The 19,651-nt window shown below is 37.1% G+C and overlaps 1 protein-coding gene across 15 annotated transcripts in view; it reads left to right on the forward strand.

The window, feature by feature from the left end:
* Positions 1-19,651, forward strand: part of Kif16b (kinesin family member 16B) — a 281,133-nt gene that overhangs the window by 52,576 nt on the left and 208,906 nt on the right. For all 15 annotated transcript variants that reach the window (XR_013439536.1, XM_078051371.1, XM_078051369.1 and 12 more), the window contains 2 exons: positions 5,012-5,077; positions 8,114-8,173. Coding sequence is in view for 14 of the 15 variants with exons in the window: in XM_078051371.1 (XP_077907497.1) it covers positions 5,012-5,077; positions 8,114-8,173 (126 nt within the window). In the remaining variant the exon portion in view is untranslated. The remainder of the gene's footprint in view (positions 1-5,011; positions 5,078-8,113; positions 8,174-19,651) is intronic.

Here is a 19,651-nt window from a genome sequence, read left to right on the forward strand (position 1 = left end):
CCTTTGCATTCATTATGTGCTTCATATGTGAGATTTTATCCACTAAACCTGAAATGATTAACTATCTAATAGTTATCAATTATGGATGGAAATTTAGCATGCAATAGGATTAGCGGCATAATCTCCATTAGTGGAAAGAAATTGAGATGCTTAGAGTAATATTTAAAATTCTACCCATGCATTTTATGACTTTAAAATGTATTTTAGCAGAATGAAAGACTTGTTTGAACACCTTTCTGGAATCTCTGTTTCTTATCACCTGTCACAGAGGTGGATATAGTGATTCACTGACACGTGTGACATTATACCTGACACCTGGCTGTATTGCTGTCCCTGGGGTCTTTATTGATTATTGAAATGGCCTTACTTCAGGATCTTTTGGGTTTCTAGTGAAGAAGCCTTATCCCTTTTTTATTTTTATAGCAAACTTTCTTAGAGTCTGCAAAGCACACACATACAGAGTTACATTCTGTGGGCTGGGGACATAGCTCAGTTGTTAGAGTGCTTGCCTTGCATGCACAAGGCCTTGGCTTCAATCCCCTGAACCACCAAAAAAAACTCCCCAAAAAACCAGAGTTACATTCTGTGATGAATAGTAAGTTAAGTTCACGAGGGCTTAGATACTGCTGGGAAGAAAGGCCACCCTTGAAAGAAAATCAAGAACAAGTTATACTGGAGTTAGAAATAAAGATACATTTCATCCCATTTTCTTAACCCCTGAATATATGTCTTCAGTATATCATTAAAAGAAATGTTTTTCTTTAACTGCAAAGTGGTCTCCAGAACAGTGTTTTCCATGTAGGAACACTTAGCACTTGAAGCTCTTGACATCCCATACATAGCTTGATTTATGAAAATACTGCCAGGATGGAAAAGCTCACCGAGCTTCCTGTGTCCTGAAATACACCTGAGATAGGAATCTCAGTATCCCACCTGAGATAGGAATCATTCATTGTGCTTACAAATATCTCCACACACATTTTACTTTGTGATGTGAGCTTCGTGTGTGAAAGGAAATTGTCAGAATCAATGGTACAGCTGCGTGTGATGTAAAAACTTACAACCTGAGCCACATATACTTTGTTACTGGGATCCCTTTTCAATGTTTTAAAAGCATTATTTCTCTCAGGTAAGCATTTAAAGATTATTTGATAGGATCAAAGTACTGTATGTCAAGGAAGTATTTGAAAAATTCTAGGTGTAACTTCTTGTACTTAAACATTTAAGAGAATGAAGGAAAAAAGGAGAGATCATCCTTTTTACACAAACAGAAAAGTTTAATTTTTTAAAACACTCACACATTTTCTAAAGAATGTCTTGAGAGGTTTTGACATGCTGAAGTGGTGCCTTTCATTTCATACCCTACCCCACCCACCAACTACTGATGTACTTGAGGGAGTATTTTTGTTACTATTGTTTTGAGGCTGAGTATGGAATGGATGAAATGGTCTATTTTACATCACATTGAAGATAAATTCTTTGATATAAATTACATTGGAAATGGGAGTCCAATTAAAAGTTATTTATTATACTCAGAAGCTATAAATTATTGTGAGACAATCCAGGCTTACCCTAAAATAATTAAATTATATTATTTAAAAAAATAAGCAGGTGTACTTAAATACTCATTAAAAATCTCTATGAATCTTTCTGAGGACATTGTTCTATTTGTACAGTATTCTATTTCAAGTGCTACTACTATGGTTCAATATTTCAGAATATTACTGAAATCAAAATTCTGTTCTATGGTTATTTATTTAAGTGCAGCTAAATAAAAATTAGTTTCTGCTTTTAGTAATTTTGTGTATTCACTATTGCAAATGTCATGTATCAGTTTTAAAAGTATAATTTTATAAAATAATATGTTCTGGATGTATTGTATTTGCTTCACCTACTACACTAGAAGGTGTACGTATGTTCCGTTTTAGTAGTTACGTAGAAACTGCCAAACAGTTTTTAAAAATGTTTATGCTAATTTATTCTCCACCATAAGTATATGAAAATGGCAGTTTTAATTGCTATAGATCTTGCCAACATTTGTTATTGTCATTTTTCATTGCAACCATTCTGATAGATATATACCAGTGTCACAGAATGATTTTACCTTTGCACTTCTCAGATGATTAGTAATGAAAGTGGATATTGGGATATCCTTTTTTTATGAAGTTTTTGTTCTCTTTTATTACATTGAGACATATCTTCACATATTTCTGCTTTGAATTTGGCAGAGACAGAATGTCTCTTGACTCCCCCATCTCTCTTGTATATATTGGGAGACAAGTAAATTAAACAGTAATAAACAACAAAAGTTAAACAGCAAAAAGTTGGTGAGAAAGAGAAGATGGAAGAACAACAAATTGCACATTTTTGTAGCTGGAGCCAATGATAAATTTTAAATAATAGAAGTATCATTATGTAGAACTTTTAAGATTGATACATCTGAGATAGGATTACAAAGCAGAACTCAGTTATCTGTTGGTATAAGAACAGGCAAAGGGCTGGGTGTGGTAGCACATGCCTGTAATCCCAGTGACTTAGGAGGCTGAGGTAGGAGGATCACAAGTTTAAAGCCATCCTCAGCAACTTAGTGAGGCCCTAAAAAATTTAGTGAGACCCTGTCTCAAATAAAAAGTAAAAAGGGATTGGGGTGTGGCTTAGTGATAAAACACCCCTGGGATCCCCAGTGGCTGAATAGAATAGAATAGAATAGAATAGAATAGAATAGAATAGAATACAGGTAAAGGCCTACCAGTTAATTCAAGGAGAAAGAAAGCAGTGAGAAAGAGAATATATGAGCTTAAAAAAAGATCATTTTGTCATGACAAGTTCTCAAATAAAATGATATATGACGTCAACTTTCATAAAGGAAAAAAACAATGAAACTATTGGAAATAACAGGAAACAGTGACACATATTTGCCACAGAAAGTTTGAACTCTTCTCATACTGTGAGAGCTCAGGTAGACAAAAGTAAGTGAAGATGCTTATGTACATAATAGCATGAAGATTTCCTCTAATCCATGTGATGCAAACCAGGAAAAAATGTTGCAGCTCATTCAACATAAGACTGATTTCCTTATTATGAAATGAACATCTAGAAAAGAATAAAAACAACCACAACCTAACAGAAAATTTAAGAAAGAATGTGAGCACAATTAACAGGAAAAAAAAAGTTTCCAATGGTTTCCTGAAACCTACAAAACATATGTTCAAAATATAATAGTGCAGTTAATTGTATAGTGTATTGGCAAGAGTGGGAGGCAAGAGGTGCTTAATTATGCTGTTGAGGGAGGTAAAATTGCTGTATTTTTGAGATAGCATCACTCTCAGTTTAATAACACATGAATCTAAATATTATTTAATCCTGAACATAGACACCTTGCATAGAAGAATTGACAGTGGTTTATGTTTGTTAGTTTTTCTTTTGAAAGAACTTAAGTAGGTCTTCCTTTATACATGCTTCAAAATTTGTAAAAAAAATTGGAAATACATATTTTCTAAAAAGAGCTTTTGGTCATAATAGCCTTTGAAGCATATTGCTCAGTTAGTGATTATCTACTAAGCTGATAATGAATTAGTAATGTTTCAGCTTTAGTTATAGATAAAATCCAATGGTGGATTCTGCAAAATTTGCCATATTATAAAGGGTTAATTTTTTAAAAAATTGTCAACCCTATATAAACAAAACAGGCTTGGTAATAATTTCAATTCATTTCTTAAATGAAAAGTATTTAATGAAGTACCTTCTGTGTGTAAGACAACCTGCTAGGTGCAACTGACACTTTGTAGTAACATGATAATAAAGCTTCTGTTTCATTCAAATTTGGAGGACAAATTTGACTAATAGGTTAACTTTCTGGCCTCATTCTCTGTCAATCTGATTAAAGTGGGATCCTAGCTTTATCATATGGGAATATCTCTAATTATAAAGACCCCATGTTAGGGAATTTTTTCAGGATTAGAATATCATATAAATGCCAGCTGAGAAATCATAGCTTTAGATTTCTCTGGGGGCAGTGACTCCTGTAACTGGGTGTGTCCCTTGCCAGGACCCTGGAGGATCGAAAGTTCAAAGCCAGCCTCAGCAACTTAGTAAGACCCTAAGCAACTTAGCCAGACAGTGTCTCAAAATAAAAATAAAAGCAGGCTGGGGATATGGCTCAGTGGTTAAGTGCCCCTAGGTTCAATCCTTGTAATAAACAAACACAACAAATACAGGCTTTCATATAATCAGAATAAACAGTAGGTGTTTATACTAAATTGAGAAAAGTGATTGTGGATGGGTGGGGCAGGAAACTCCCTTTCTGTTTTCTTCCTATCACATCTTAAGAAGTGAGGAAGATATATAGGATAGAGAGCTCTGTGTTCCTAATACTCAGGTCACAGCTGACATGTTAGGAGCTCAGATGAAGCCCTAGCCTGCTTCTGTTTTTCTCTCCTGTCTGTCCCTCCCCAGTTCTTACCTGATTTTGGTGTTTATCATTCTCATTGCCAATCTTCACACTTCACACAGATAAGGAAATGGCTAGAGACTGTAGTGTTGCCATGGCATACATTGAATACTATTTAGCAGTGAAAATAAATGAGTTTTTATTGCATATTTCAACATGCATGGACCTCAGGAGCTTGTGGTTGAACAAAACTTTGGCTTGTTTCTTTTTGAATTTTGTATTTTGCATGTCAAACAGACAAATCCTTAAAATCTAGGAATTTAGATTGTGTTTTATTTTGGTAAAATGTCTCTGTTGCACTTTTGCTTTGTATTGCAAATACACATTTTCCAGGGTGCCATGACTTTGGTTATTATGAGATATGTATCCCCTGGATTAGAGTTTTGGTGGTAAATGACACTTTTTTTTTTTTTGAGGAGGAGGAGGTATGGCATTACTTTTTACTAATATCTCATGTTTTTTGTGGAAGTTTTTGATCATTTACTATATTCTTGGAATAATTCTTCTAGTATGTTACTGCTGTTTATTAACTGCTGATGTCTTTTGTGGTTTAAATTTTAGATTGCCCTCTTAGACTCTCCTACAGCTTTAAGTATGGAGGAAAAACTTCAGCAGAATGAAGCAAGAGTAAGTGATAACTTATGCTATATTTTTAAGTCCATGCTTTCTAGTATTTACTTTCCTTCTTCATTACACTGTATTTCCCCAACCCCAATCCTGTGATCATTTTTAAAGATGCACAATAGTTGCCTTTTTATGTATTGCATACTTTTCTCTGTGATTTAGTAAATAGGATTTCTGTGGCACATGATGGTCAGCTGAGATTAAATGCACATGCTGGCCCTCTGGACAAAGCAGTAAGACCACTCAGGCCATCTGAATAGGCAGGAGTCCCTGGTGGAGGGAGGCGGAGCTCAACATTCATGAAATAGATGAAACAGCAGTGGTCTTCTCAATTTCACAATGGGCACTGCTTTGCTTTTGGTCATTTCTTTACTTTGTTTCCACTGGATGTCCAGCACATGTTTAGTTAAGCTGGCTGAGAGTTGAAGCAGGGAGGGTGTTGCAGTGAGTAGTGACCAGAAGAGAGAGCAGCTCTCAGGGGCGAGGCAGGCTGCAGCCAACACTTGTGGGCTGGTGCTTTTTGGAAACCAGTTTCATGGCTGACCTTGTTCTATGCTTTTTTTTTTTTTTTTTTTTTTTTTTTTTAAATAATACCCTCTGGGAAAAGAGAAACAGACATTAAGAACAATCTTTGGAATAGATTTTCTTCCTAGTGCTGAATGATTAAAACAGACTGAGAAAAATAATTGGATTCTGTTGGTAAAAACTCAAGAATACACAATATGGAAGATATAAATTGGGTTGTACTTAGAAACTTGTTGACACTTCCCTGGGTGATTATGTTGGTTAATAAGCTGATAATAGCAGTAGTAAAAACATTATTTTTTAATCCCTATTTTTCTCATGAAAATGTGTATTTTAGTGCTTCAGGTTCTAATTTTGAATGCTATGAAATGTCTAGATAGAGTCTTAAATTGTCTCTCAATTATAGTTTTCTAGAATACCTGGTAAGCTAATAGAAAGCAATAAACATTTTAATTTGAATGCATTACACATGCTGTGACAGAAATGACTGCCTATGTTGTTCGTAACATTTTTGAAGCCTTTGTCGAGTTTTTTGCTGACCCTTTTTAATTGTTTGCCATCTGCTTGGCTATAAATCTCATCACCTGATCACATTGTTAGTGGTGATATCACACATTTGCATTTTTTATTAATGTTTTAAATGACTATTTGATTTAAATATAATGAAAAGATAATTCCAAGCCATGTTTTAAAACTTTTTTTAAAAGGCTAGAATTACTTGATTGAATTTGGAAAGGATTGCTTGGTTTGCTTTTCTGCAGTGAGAATATATCTGTTGGTGAAATGCAGAATCATTTGTTTTGAATGCTTTGTGTTCTCAGGTTAATTGCCAGCGAGAAACTCTGGTTAGTATAAATTAGTAAACTGAACATATTAGGCTATTCCTTTTTTGTAGGAAGAGGATACCAAGAATATTCCTCTCTGAAAGTTTTTTCAAAACAAAATACCCCAAAACCTTCATGTTTTTTATTACTGTTGTGAATCTGGGGTTGGTATCAGTGAAGGATCAGACAAATCAACATTGCCTTTTCATAGCTTTAGGGATGAGCAAAAAGTGCAACTAGAAAGATTCTTCTACTTCTGTTTCTTTTGTTTTTCACCAAGAAGATGGTAGAGTTTGTCACCAATAACTAGTAAAAGAAGAAACATTATTTTAAAAAATGTAACCCCCACAGTCTTACTTGAGGTAAATTGAGGAGTAAAATGAATGGCCTCTGAATGATTGAGTGTAGGTGGGTGAAGTTTGGTTTTCTTCTTGGATAAACCATCACTCCTGATCCTCCAGTTCTTGTCAGCACCACATTTTCTTTCCTTAAGTTTGCTGACAGGAATACCCTTTCCAAGTAGTACTTCATGGATGCTTACACCCTCACTCGTTTTAGCAGTGAGAGTGAAGGCAGATGTATTTTATGGGTCCATGTGTCCTGGTTAAGTGGGGTGGCTCACTGGTGGGAAGACCAGGAGGTTTATGTAGTGAGGTGTCTGCCTCTGGGAGGAAGGAGGGGAGGCAGGAGTGACATTGGCACAGAAAGGAAGAGGTCTTAAGAGGATGACTCCCCTTTCCGAAGGCTCTCTTTTATCCTAGGTCTATTCCTGTTCACAGAATACATTTTTTATTCATTTTTTTTCCTCCACCACTCAATTCAGGTATCACTTTTTCCTTCCTAATGAATTAATCATTAGAATCATCTGAATTTTTTTCTGGAACTAGTAGGAAATGTCCACTAATTTTGAAAAACAATTTCTCCATGATCAACAATGAGAATGTTTTCTTCCCAAAGTTATAGCAGAGTGGAAAGAAGCTGCTTTTTATCAAAAGATCTTTTCTTTCACTAATAGAGCCAATTAAAGTACCACCTTTTTTTTTTATAAGATAGAATGAGATTTTTAAACCCCATTAATTAGCTACAAAAGCACATTATCTCCTAAAAGAAAATGCAACATCCAAGGTGATTTAATCACTACATCTAATTAGAAAGAAAAGTAAATCACTATTTCTTAGGACCCAAAGTATAGTCAGGAAAAATTAACCCATTTAATGGGACATTGTCATCCTTGAACTTGTGATTTTGGTTAATAATCCACAGAAACAGCTTTAGTTAATGTGCCAGGAAAGACTGTTGTAAAATTCTAGGCAACTTGATTAACAATTTCTGTCAGTTTAAACCTTTGCCAAAATGTAGATTGTAGGATGAGATCAGCTTGTTTGACTTATATTTGGTGATATAGCTTTTGTTGAAATTGCTAGCTCATTTAAAAAATAATACTTGGGCTGGGGATGTGGCTCAAGAGGTAGAGTGCTCGCCTAGCGTGCGTGAGGCACTGGGTTCGATTCTCAGCACCACATAAAAACAAAATAAAGATATTAAAAAAAAAAATAAAAAAAAAAATAAAAAAAAATAAAAAATAAAAAAAATAAAAAATAATACTTTATATTTGCATAAGTTCTAAGAATTTGGAAGCTTTCTATAAGAAAATCTTATTAATTATTAAAAATAACCACTTTCTTTTTAGGTTCAAGAATTGACCAAGGAATGGACCAATAAGTGGAATGAAACCCAAAATATTTTGAAAGTAAGGACTATAAAAAGGTGTTTTAGTCTTACTGTGTTGGCTTAAGTATGTAAACCTTTTTTTTTTACCCCCCTTTTCATACATGGCAATTGTGTGCTTTGCTTAGGGTAAAATCAGTGGAGCCGATTAGTGACTATGTTTGACTGTTTGATTTTGAAGAATTGGGAAAGTAAGTAGTTTATTAGACATTAAAGCTGTATGTTTTAACATGCACAGATTATGTTGATATTTAAGATATTTACTTTTACTTGGTTCTTTTTATTCTTTAGGGGCATTCACATTGTTTTTTTCTGCTTTTGCCAAAGTCAATATATTAAATTAAAAATATACTTTCCTTGACAATATTGTAGAATATGTTTGCGTGTGTCATGACTAAATTTCAGAAATTTCTAAACTAGTAATGTCTTATCAAAATGTTTTTCATGTGTCTCAAGGACTAGACTGTGTGATGATATGCATTTCTGGCAGGACTTACTGTGAAAATTCTTGGAGGCCTCCATTTTTCATGGTTGATGCTTCAAAATACTGGTTTCTTTATGTTTTTGTATTTTTGCTGACTTGGGTATAAAATCTCTCACATGTATTGAGGGCCAGTAACACCAGATTTGAAGTTCAGGTTAAAATTTTGTGCATTGATGGCATCTGCCTGACTTTAGCACAAGGGAAGGCAGTTCAGAGGCTGTTGAATCTGAGTTTTTTGTTCATTTGTTTCTTTGTTTTGAGGTCTATTGAAGTAGGACTATCTCAAGAGTTAAACCTTCATCTAATGTTGGCAAGTCTAGATAGATGAGGCTTAACTGACTGACTGGGCAGAACCCTAACTTGGATCCCCATCACATCAAAATGGCGCATCCAATCACTGGTTCATGGAGGCAGACTTTTGACAGCCTGGATTATAAATTAAGTTCTGTCTGTATCTAACAATTGTCTCAAAGAGCAGAGCCAGCATTATACTTCATAAAGATCTTGGGAATCAGGGATAATAAGAGTGTTTTTCATGAGGTCAGAGGTTGTGCCCAAATTCCAAATGGTAGCAGGTTGTGATGATCCTGGTAATTTTCTTATCAGTTTCAGGAAGCACTGTACCAAGTAAGAATTTTCACATTCAAATTTCCTTCTTTCTCCTTATTATGATAAGAATGTTGTACTGTTTTGTACAGAAGTTGTATACTGTACTTCTGCAACATTTCCTTTTTTAGATTATATGTATGTATTTATGTATATATGTACATGGCCCTGGGTATCAACCCTGGGCTTTTGGGCCTTGCCTGTGTTAGGAAAGTCCTCTGATTTACTGATTTACACCCCAGCCCAGGTTTGTTGAGAGATTTTAGTGCGTGAAACCAAACAAAGACTTCACTCACATTTCAGAATAGCTATGTATGGAATAAACACTTTTAAAGAGGTACAATATTTTTTTGGTAAGTTACATCTACTCTTAAGAGATTGTGTTGTAGCTCCTGAAGCCCCAGTTCTTTGAACTTTCATGGTATAATGTATGTTTTCCCAGAAAATTTGCCAAGGAGGGAGGATAATATCTCCATTTAAGGAAGAAAGAAATTATCACTAGTCAGCTCTTTGAAAAGTCACTGTTGTATGCAGTGCCTAGTAACACCAGAAGCACTGTAGCAAGAAATTGAAAGATATAAGCTTGATCTGCTGTACTGCTTCAGTGTCTCCTTTGACACTATAGGGTTTTCTTTCTTTTTTCTGAGTGTGTGTGTGTTGCTAGAGCCCAAATCCAGGGCCTTGCACAAGCTAGGCAAGTGCTCTACCACTGAACTACATTCCCATTTACTGTAGTAATATACTGGGTTTTATAATGGCCCTGCAAAATTTTATTTTGAAAGTTACAATGGTGAAACCTCTGAACTTTTTCTTAGGCATTTTTTTTTTTTCCTCATAAGGTGATTCTGGGCCAGAAGCTAAATCTTCCTTTAATTCCAATCCAATTTTTCCTAAATCTATTTATTTTTAAAAATATTTTTCAGATGAGAAGGAAACATATGATACATGTTATGTGTGAAAGGTTAGGAGGAAGGCAAATGCTATTTCGTGATTTTTCCTCCTCTCAACCTTGCAAGCTTGTTTTAGATTTCTCTGCTGGTATTTGTGCTTTAAATCTATAGTCGTTTCTGCTCATCTTTGGTAGTTTAAGGGTTGTCTTTATCTCTTATTGAAAGACTGTACATGCAGGCTGGAGTGAAGAAGAGGAGAATTTGAATGTTTTCATTGAAAACTTTCTTTGGAATTGATTGCAATTCCATGGGTATATATCTGTTTGGCTTGTGTAATCCTCTCCTGTATTTCTGCTGTGTTTCATCATAATACATAGTACTGCATGAAATTCATCTCAAATCAGTGGCAATGATCTTTACTGTATATTTACATTGCCTGTTTCAGTTATGAGTCTTGAGATTTAACATGTATCATTTGCAGTAGCTTTAGAAACATAGGGATCTTCCCTCCCCCCATGTAGGGGGAGGAGTCTAAACTCAGTGTGTTGGGTGAAGACACCCTTAAATCTGAATTCCTCTTGAAAGTCCCTTAAATTTGCCTGGACATCACTGTATCCTTAGCTCTTAGGTGCTCAAGTCAGGAGTATTTTTGTTCCCTTCTTTCTACATCCAATCTGTGATTTCTCTTGTTCTAAATAAGTAAAATCCAAAGTCTTGTTGCATGAGAGTGGAGGGACAGTGACAGACCTCTAGGTGCATGTATGCTCTGACAAAAGGTGCTGACTGTTTTAGCAGAGCAACATGATGATAGAAGCTGGAACCTGAGCTTTGATCTACGGAACTCAGAACTTGGATCTTAGGCTATTTCCTTTCTGATTCACTGAGCTGTATCATTCATCTATTAATGTTATATACCTTGGTTCCCAGCTTGGAAATCATGGTGGATGGCAACCTCTTTGTTATATCCAAGTTAGCAGGGTAAGAGATGATAAAATCTTCAGCATTATTTTGAAAGTAGTTGACAGCAGAACATGTATTTTACTTAAAGAGGCAGGTCTTAGGCCAATAGGTAATGAGGGAGAGTTCTCTTACTGTGCTCAACATCTCCTCCCTTTCTATCCCTGTAATTCACCTTCCTCATTTTCATTAGTCTTCATTTTCTGAAGTTCGTGTTCCCTTGTTGGATCTTAAAGGCAGGTGTCTCCTGTTCAGTTTCATCTGAATAGTCCTGTCATGGTTCTCCCTTCATCTCAACCTGCTGGGTGACATGCTAGTTGCTGAGTGCAGTAGGGAATTGGATTTCTTGGAGTCCCTTAGCTTTTGCTGGCGTTGCTTTGTCAATAGGGATGCTTTTGCCTTTCTGTGCTTCTATCAGAATCTACCTCCAGGTCCATTGATCACCCCTTCTTTCCTCTCCCTGCTTCTCAGGATAAATTTTGCTTTCTTCTGTACTTTTATGGCATCTGCTTTTATATCTGGCATAGTGCTCATCATCATTTGAGTTAGGCAGTATTGGTTTCTCCTGCTTGCTGCCAACACATCCATAACAGAAAAGAAGAGCAGGAGCTGGCCCTGGACTGCATCTCTTCATCATTCTCTGAGCCAGCTTCTATGGCTCTGCTTCAAACTTAGCAGGCACACATTAGAAATTTACAGGATTAAACAGTAGCAGTAAACAAAAAGTAAATTGTATTAATCTGCTCAGACTGCCATAACAAAATACCATAGACTGTATGGCTTAAACATCAGAAATTCATTTGCTCACTGATCTGGCGGCTAGAAGTCCAAGATCAAGACATTGGCATGGTTGGTTTCTCCTGAGGCGGCTTCTCCTTGGCCTGCAGATGGCTACCTCTCATGTCCTCACGTGACCTGCTCTGTGTGTCTGCATCCCAGTCTCCTTCTGTGTATCCTAATCACCTCTTATAATGGAAAGAGTCACTCTGGATTAGGATTCACCCTAATGGCCTCATTTCAACTTAATCATCTTAGTCAATTAATTTTAACTTATTATAGGTCCAGTCTTTAAATACAGTTACATTGTGAGGTACTAGGGTTTAGAGCTTCACCATGTATTTTGGGCTGAAACAATTCAGCCCTAACAACAACCTTGAACTCTACAGATCTGGTGACCTTGTGGGCAACACACCCATGAAGTATTGTATGGGGAACATTTCTGCCCTAGTGATGCTTCTGTATACACTACCCCATTGTTCTCATTTATATTTGAAAATTTCATATATGACTGCATATTTTTATTCTTGAGAGAATTATGGTTAAATTCCTTTTGATAATAGCACTGTCCTTCACGTAGATCAGTTAGATCCTTGTCTGTTCAAAGTGTGGCTTCTGGATCAGCAGCCTTAATACCACCTTGGAGCTGTTTAGAAATGCAAATTCTGGGTCCCCACTCCAAACTTCCTGGGGCAGAATCTGCATTTCAGAAAGATCTCCAGGCGATGTGTCTGTAACTTCAAGTTTGAGTGCTAACTCAGATGTCCCTGGGAAAGGTAGAGCCATTCTTCCCCTTCTTTTGCTCTGCCCTGTGCTGTGGGGGCTGACTCTTATGGGCTGCCCTTTCTTAGGGTCCTATGAATCTCCCTTTGGGAGATTGGAGAAAACAACCAGATCCCTCCCCTCTGGCCTCATACACAGTCTTCAGTGTCAGGTGCCTCTCTTCTCCATGGCCCTAGTTCCTGCCAGCAAGGAGTGATTGTGGCGCTTACAGTTCTGCCTGGTGACTTAGACCTGATCTCCAGAAACATTTTCTTTCTTTGACCCTCATCTGGTGGTGGTACTCACTCTCTGTTGTGTGTGTGTGTGTGTGTGTGTGTGTGTGTGTGTGTGTGGCCTCATTGTCCCAGAATGCTTTCCAGCTCTTTCTATAGCTGAGCATCTAGTTCCCTGTTTTGAAGTCCCTTAGGTTTAAATACTGAATGGTTTCAATTTCGTGAGACCTTGTCTGATGCCTGTGGTGCTCCACATCTGCTCTCTTGACTGTGCTGCCGGCCCTCTGGTGTGTTCACATGCTCTTCTTCTCTTTTTGTGTCAGTCTTTCTGGTCTTCTTAGCATGCTGTCCCAGAGTGACTTCCCTCATGGTTGAATTTGTCTTCCACTGTGGTGACTCTGTTGGGACATGGAAGTTAATGTTGTGATAAATCCAACTTCTACAAGCCTTGGCTTCCAGGGTCTTTGCCTTGGTTCTCGTTTGGCATAGTCATGATGTTGTTCTGATTGCTTACTGTAGGAATTGATGTATGAAGAGACTGCTCAGCACCCCTCCCACATACCTTTCAGCTTGACGTTTTTACAAATCTTGATGTTTTATTGCTGATGAATTTTTAAAATGATCCTTTAAAAGGAAGAATTCCAAAATTCTTTCTCTATTCCCACTATCTCTTATTCTACTGCCACATTTATGCCTCTTTCTGGTTTATCTGCTTTGTACACATTTCATTTTCTCTGTTCCAGTGTTTTATAGATGGTTAAAGAAAAATGCCCAAGGTGTGTTATCTGACTTCCAAAGAACTCCTTGAGCTCTGTGCTTCAAAATAAATCACAGACGGTTAGGACTGTAGCATAAAGCTGGCAGCCACCTGACAAATGGTGTGGCTGAAGGGAAAATGGCCCCTATGAGTGTCTGTCCAGAGCAGAACTGCATTGTAGTGCTTGTGGCCCCATGAGTGCTCTCATTTTGAATCCCTCCAGCTTTGGTTGTTCTTCTCACTTTAATAAACAGGGTCTCTTTTTTTGCTGAAAACATAGCCTTTGATTGCTCCAGCATCTGTCTGGTCTTTTTGTGTGTTTTTATTGCCCTGCACAGGGCTTTTGACTGTATCAGGGAGGGATGACACACAGACACCATAAGCCATAGACATCCAGGGAGAAGGTTTCCTTGGAAAGTGAGCTACTTGGATGAGTGTAAGTTGAATTGAAGCTGTTTCTTTCAGATTTTAATTATATGCAATTATTACATATCTTACACAGTAAACAACTAGTGTGTGTTGAACTGAATTTGGAGGACAGAGCATCTGTGAACTCACATCATGATGGGATCCTAATGCAAATGATTTAGATTTAAATTACTCTGGCATCTTGGTATTCCTTCTCTGGAAAAATAGAAAGGCAGAGTACTACAAGTCTACGGCAGGGATGGATAACACATTGATGGAAAAGAACCTTTTACTCTTTCAGAATGTTTTAACTAACAAGAACTATAATAAAATGAAATTGGAATCCTTTCCTGGCTTAAGATTTTCTGAGTTTAAATTTCATGGAGAGGCATGCTATCAACCAACTTATTTCTGTTTTATGATAGAATCAATCAGCTGAACTTTTTGTCTGTGGAAGATTATGGCAACCTATAAAAGATTTTTTTCCCTGGTTGTCTGCAGTTTTCCATTTTGTGGAGAGGACGTGTATTGGGGAACGTAATGGATTTGGAAGCAGCACTAATAACTGGGGCTGTTGCTCAGCAGGCTCATGATGGGTTAGGTTTGTAGAACAAGTTTCCTGTGGTCCTCAGGATTCCTGCTGCCCCAGGCTTTGAATCTTCTGGTTCTGGAAAATCTACAAACAAAGCCTGGGGAAGACAACATTTGTGTGTGTGTGTGTGTGTGTGTGTGTGTATGTGTGTGTGTGTGTGTGTGTGTGTGTGTGTGTGTGTGTGTGTGTGTGATATCTCCCTTTTGAATACTGTTAATCTTGAGCTCTCTTTGGTTTAAGAATTGAATCTGGGGATAGTTCTCTGGTAAGAATTTATTAATGATTATCGGTTTCCCCCACATTTTGGATCTAGGATGAGGCAGCTCTTTCTGTCATGGGTTATAAGTTTTGTCATCAATAACTGTTTGTGCATTTGTTGATTGAAAATTTTGACCTCAGGCAGTCACATGTATTGCTTATATATGGTTTTTGCCATTTCAAAAATGCAAAGTACAACTATGTGTGACATAATGACAGGTACACGTTCTGAGAACTACGTGGTTAAGTCCTTTCAACATTGTGCTAGCATCATAGCACAAACTATGATGGAACATCACTGCAGGATAATGCGGCCACTTTCATGTGTACAGTCTGTCATTGGCGAAAGCATTGTTAGGCCTCACAGGATTGTGTGGTTCATTTGTCTACATGAAGTTCATTCGTCTACATGAAGATAGTGCTTTAACTTTGCAAGCTTTCAGTCACACAGAGATTGGTTGCAGTGGGAATTATGTTAGTCAGTGTTCTTTCTCCTTTGGTTTTCATTCATTCTAGTTCAGCACCTGCTTATTAGTGCAGGCCATGTGTAAGTTGTGCCTTTAGGAACTCATTAACTTCCTATTGCTGAATTTCTGTAAACTTTTCTCCATCCCTTCTTTCCTTCCTTACTCCCCCTCCTTCCTTGAGCACATGTTTATCAGGAACATCTTACTTATTATACATTGTTCTAGTTACTGAGTATACCTGATGAGCAAAGTAAAAAGTCCCTGTCCTTGTGGAGATTATATTCTAATGCTAAAAGACATTTCCCCACTATTGTTTTTTTTTAAACTCTCATAGTCTTCTGTTGTCTTGTTTCTTCACTCATCTTCTAATTTTTAATAGAACAGGCCTAAAATAATTTATTAAATAAAACAATGTAATTCAGCTACCATCTTCTATGGAGTTTGAGACCTCAGAGTTTATCAAATCAGTTCCAGTTTTTTTTTTAAATTTTGGTTTATGTAAAAAGATAATTTAGGCTAAACAAATGTTAGGTACAAATGTGTATACCTGTGCATGCACACATGCACGCATGTGAGCGCGCGCACGCACACACACACACACACACACACACACCACTCTGAAAAGTCCCTTTACCGTACTAAGCATTTTATAGATTTATAGCCACTAGCATATAAACTCCATGAAGACACAAGTTTTGTTTTATTCAGTGCTCACTCAGAAAATCTGAACACTGGTGGTTGGTTGGTTATAAAGTCCCTGTATTGGGGAATGGGTTATATATGTAATGTGAATGACAGGCATTCCCGAAGAGTGGCGGGGAGGCCGTGTTTGCCCCTTCATGTTGTGTTATAGCTGTCCCATGCTTGTTATTTTCTCCATTAGATTGTAAACTCTTTGGGATCAGGACCTATGTTTTGCTTATATTTTTATGTCTCATAAATTCTACTGTCTTGTATACTTGTATGTATCTTGTATACTTCTTAAATAAAAAGTGTTCAGTGAATAATTGTTGAAGTCAGTAGTGTCCTCCTATTTCTGAGAAGTTTAAGGACAAGTTTGAAGACTTGCTGCCTAACAAATGGCCCTAAAACCTAATGGCTTTAAACAGGTTGTTGGTATTTTTTATGACATTGTGGTCTAGGCTTGCTCAGCAGCTTTTTGATGCCCTCCTTCTTTCCCTGGAGTTGGATGGTTCCAGATGGCTTCACTCACATGGCTGGTGGTTGGCTCATTGTCGACTGGGCATGATTTGGCCTTGTGTTTCTCATCCACAGGTTTGACATGGTGGTCTCAGGGTCCTAAGAACTGCAAGAGAGGATAAGTCTATGTCTAAGTACTTTTTAAGTTCTTCCTCCATCTCATTTGCTAATATCTCATTGCCTAAAGCTAGTCCTATGACTAAAACCAGAGTAAGGTGGGAGGGGATTCTTGCCATTTTTGCAAAAGAAATCTCCCATAAGTATCTTTTTCCCCCTTCTATTCTCCTTATCTCTTGACCATTTCATCCATACCAGAGGTTTTCAACTATATGTGTTGAGTATGTGCTCCCGTCATCTATAGATGAGAGTATTAAAAGGAGGGAGGATTTGTGGAGGGGATGTAATACACATGACTTGAGAGAGGGTTATTTGATATCAGTTGTCTCCTTTCTTTAATCTGCAGACTAGTGTGGATGACCTTGTATCTCTCTCAACAAAAGTCATTGACAATACCCCCCTGCTCTCCTGTGCAAGGCGCTTTATCTTTTTTTAGTGCCTTCACACATACTATCTCATTGGCTCTTTCTTGATCTTAAGGCAAGAAAAAAAAAGGATGTTACTGCACTTTCTATAGTATGCAGCTGTTAATTTGTCAACCTCTCATTAAAGTTCAACTCTGGCTGTTAATTTCTACCAAACTGTATGTTCTCCCTTTTCTAAAGTTCTGTTCTTGCAACTGTTTTTTTAAGATGAAAGGCAATGTAATAAACAAAGTTCATTGTTTTCTGCAACTGGGACTTGATAATTAATAGGGGAGATGGCTGTCAGCACTATAGCACTTGGTAAGGTCAGAGGCCATGCTGAGCTACTTATAGAACCAGTTCTGATGTTGTTAATAATGGCAGGCCTACCATATTTTCCATAGCAGTTCTCACCTTGCAGGGATTGCTCATAAATAAAGGTATTCCAAGTGTATGCTGGTTCTTCCTTTTGAATAACGTTTCTGGAGCAAAAGGCTCAGAAATAAGTCAAATGCACCCTGTTAAATGTTGGTACTCTGCAATAAATTATTCTGAATACATAAGGGATTTTTCTTTTGATCTTTCACAGTGAGGCATGTGTGCTGAAGGGCTCTTACTGCATATTTATTGTCACAGTCAGGGAGGAAAAGATTATCTGGTCATGGAAGTGTGCTTTTTGTACACCTGTACTCACTGGGTGCTAAATTATAGGAACTTGGTTTTGCTGGCAAAGAAGCTTAAAAAGCAGCCATTTCATGGTACAGATAGGTTTATTGTTCATGTCACCCAGGTGCACATTTAACTCACCTTGGATTATTTCTAAGAGTATGAGTTTGGAGAAGAGTGGGTGGTAGTGGAGTATCAGTGAGCTTGGGAGTAAGAAGGTTCTCAGCCTTCCTATGCTAGTGATTTTTGCTTGTGTATTATTCTGGATTCATCATTTATAATTTTTTAACCTTGGTCACATCAACCTTTTAGTTTCTCAGACTCTTACTGGAAGGTGCAGACTGTAATTGTACCTATTACATAAGATAAGAAAGGAGTACATGCAAAATATTGAGAAAAATGTTAGTACTTAGCATTGGGAGTATTGTAGTAATATCATCCATTTTTGATATCTGTCTTCCCAGTTGGGCAGAAAAAATATGTATATGAAACCTTGTTTAGGTATATGACCCATTCACTATAGCTGGTGTGTACTGGGTTGGACAGAGTGTGTGTGGATCTTGTTGAAACTGTCATATTTTCCACAGTAGATACTAAAACTGGTAATGAACTATAGTGTAAAATACATTCAAGGCAAACAAGAGATGCAAATTAAAATATGTTTGAATGCTACCTTTTTGACATAGGAATCCTATGTTCAGCTGGAAAATTATTTGAAAGGGTGAATTTAATATCTGTGCTGTGGTATGAACATTCCTTGAGAAACCTGCCTCTTCTGGTGTTATAATTGAAAGATGTCACACAAAGAATTCCATGTATTTAAACACATTTCTTTTTTATCCTTTGGATTAATTATGTGATTTAAAATGAGCTCTGAATATGGGTGTGTTCTTTTTGACAGCCTTTCATATATAGTTTTGAATTTGGCTTACTTTCCAGGTGACCCCTTTAGGTTGATGTTTCCTATTCCAGCCTACCTAGCAACAGTTACTATGAGCAGCAAGTTGGCACTGCCCTGCATTCATATCACAACAGCAGGTTTTAAGAGATTACTTTTCCTAAGCATCCTGGTTGATTTTGCCTTTGCATTATTTAAGGATGGCAGCATTTTCCCTTAACTCCAAGCAACAGAGTTCTAAGACTCTTTGCAAAAGTGATGGTTTTAAGAAGTATGTATCTGTAAGACAGTATAATTAGCAAGTAGCCATCTGCTGAGAAAAGAAATATGGACCTAGGTTGCTTGTGGATATTTATTACCAGAATATTCTTGATACTCTCAAAAGGGAGATAGCTATAAATCTCTATCATTTTCTCTAGTACTTTATAGTGTCAGCTTTGCTAGCAAAAAGCAACCTTCCTGAGCAAGTTGTCTATGTCATATAGATGGTAGGAGTTAGTTTCAAGTGGCTTTGATATCTCCTTGAAAGAAACTGAACAACACACATATCATTGAAGATGGTTGTTTTCTTCTACAGTCTGTCTATATTAATGAATTATATTTAAGCCTTCCTTGCTTCTGTCATTAAAGTAAAAATTGTACTGGTATTACCAGCAGACTGACATCCAGCTACAGCATTTGCTATTGTGCTTCTTTAAGTTGCTAAGTCCAGATTCTCATCTCAAACAACTGATAAATTGGTTATTTGCCATGTATTAAGAAGTTGATTTTTCTTGCAGAAGTAGTATCCACTTGGAATCACTTAGGGCTCTTTAAAAAACAAACAAACAGAAACAGTTGTTTCACTTTCACTGCTGATTCATGGAAACTCTCTTTTTAAACTACTGCCCTGCATCTCACAAGAGTTGGGGGAACAAGCTCTAAAGTATGTGGAAGCACCTGTCTTGTATTTATTGCATAGGCCCAGGCTCTTAGAATAAAATGCCTACATTGGGCTGGGGATGTGGCTCAAGGGGTAGCACGC

Source organism: Ictidomys tridecemlineatus, chromosome 5 (genome assembly GCF_052094955.1).
Source record: "Ictidomys tridecemlineatus isolate mIctTri1 chromosome 5, mIctTri1.hap1, whole genome shotgun sequence".
Taxonomy (NCBI): Eukaryota; Metazoa; Chordata; class Mammalia; order Rodentia; family Sciuridae; genus Ictidomys; species Ictidomys tridecemlineatus.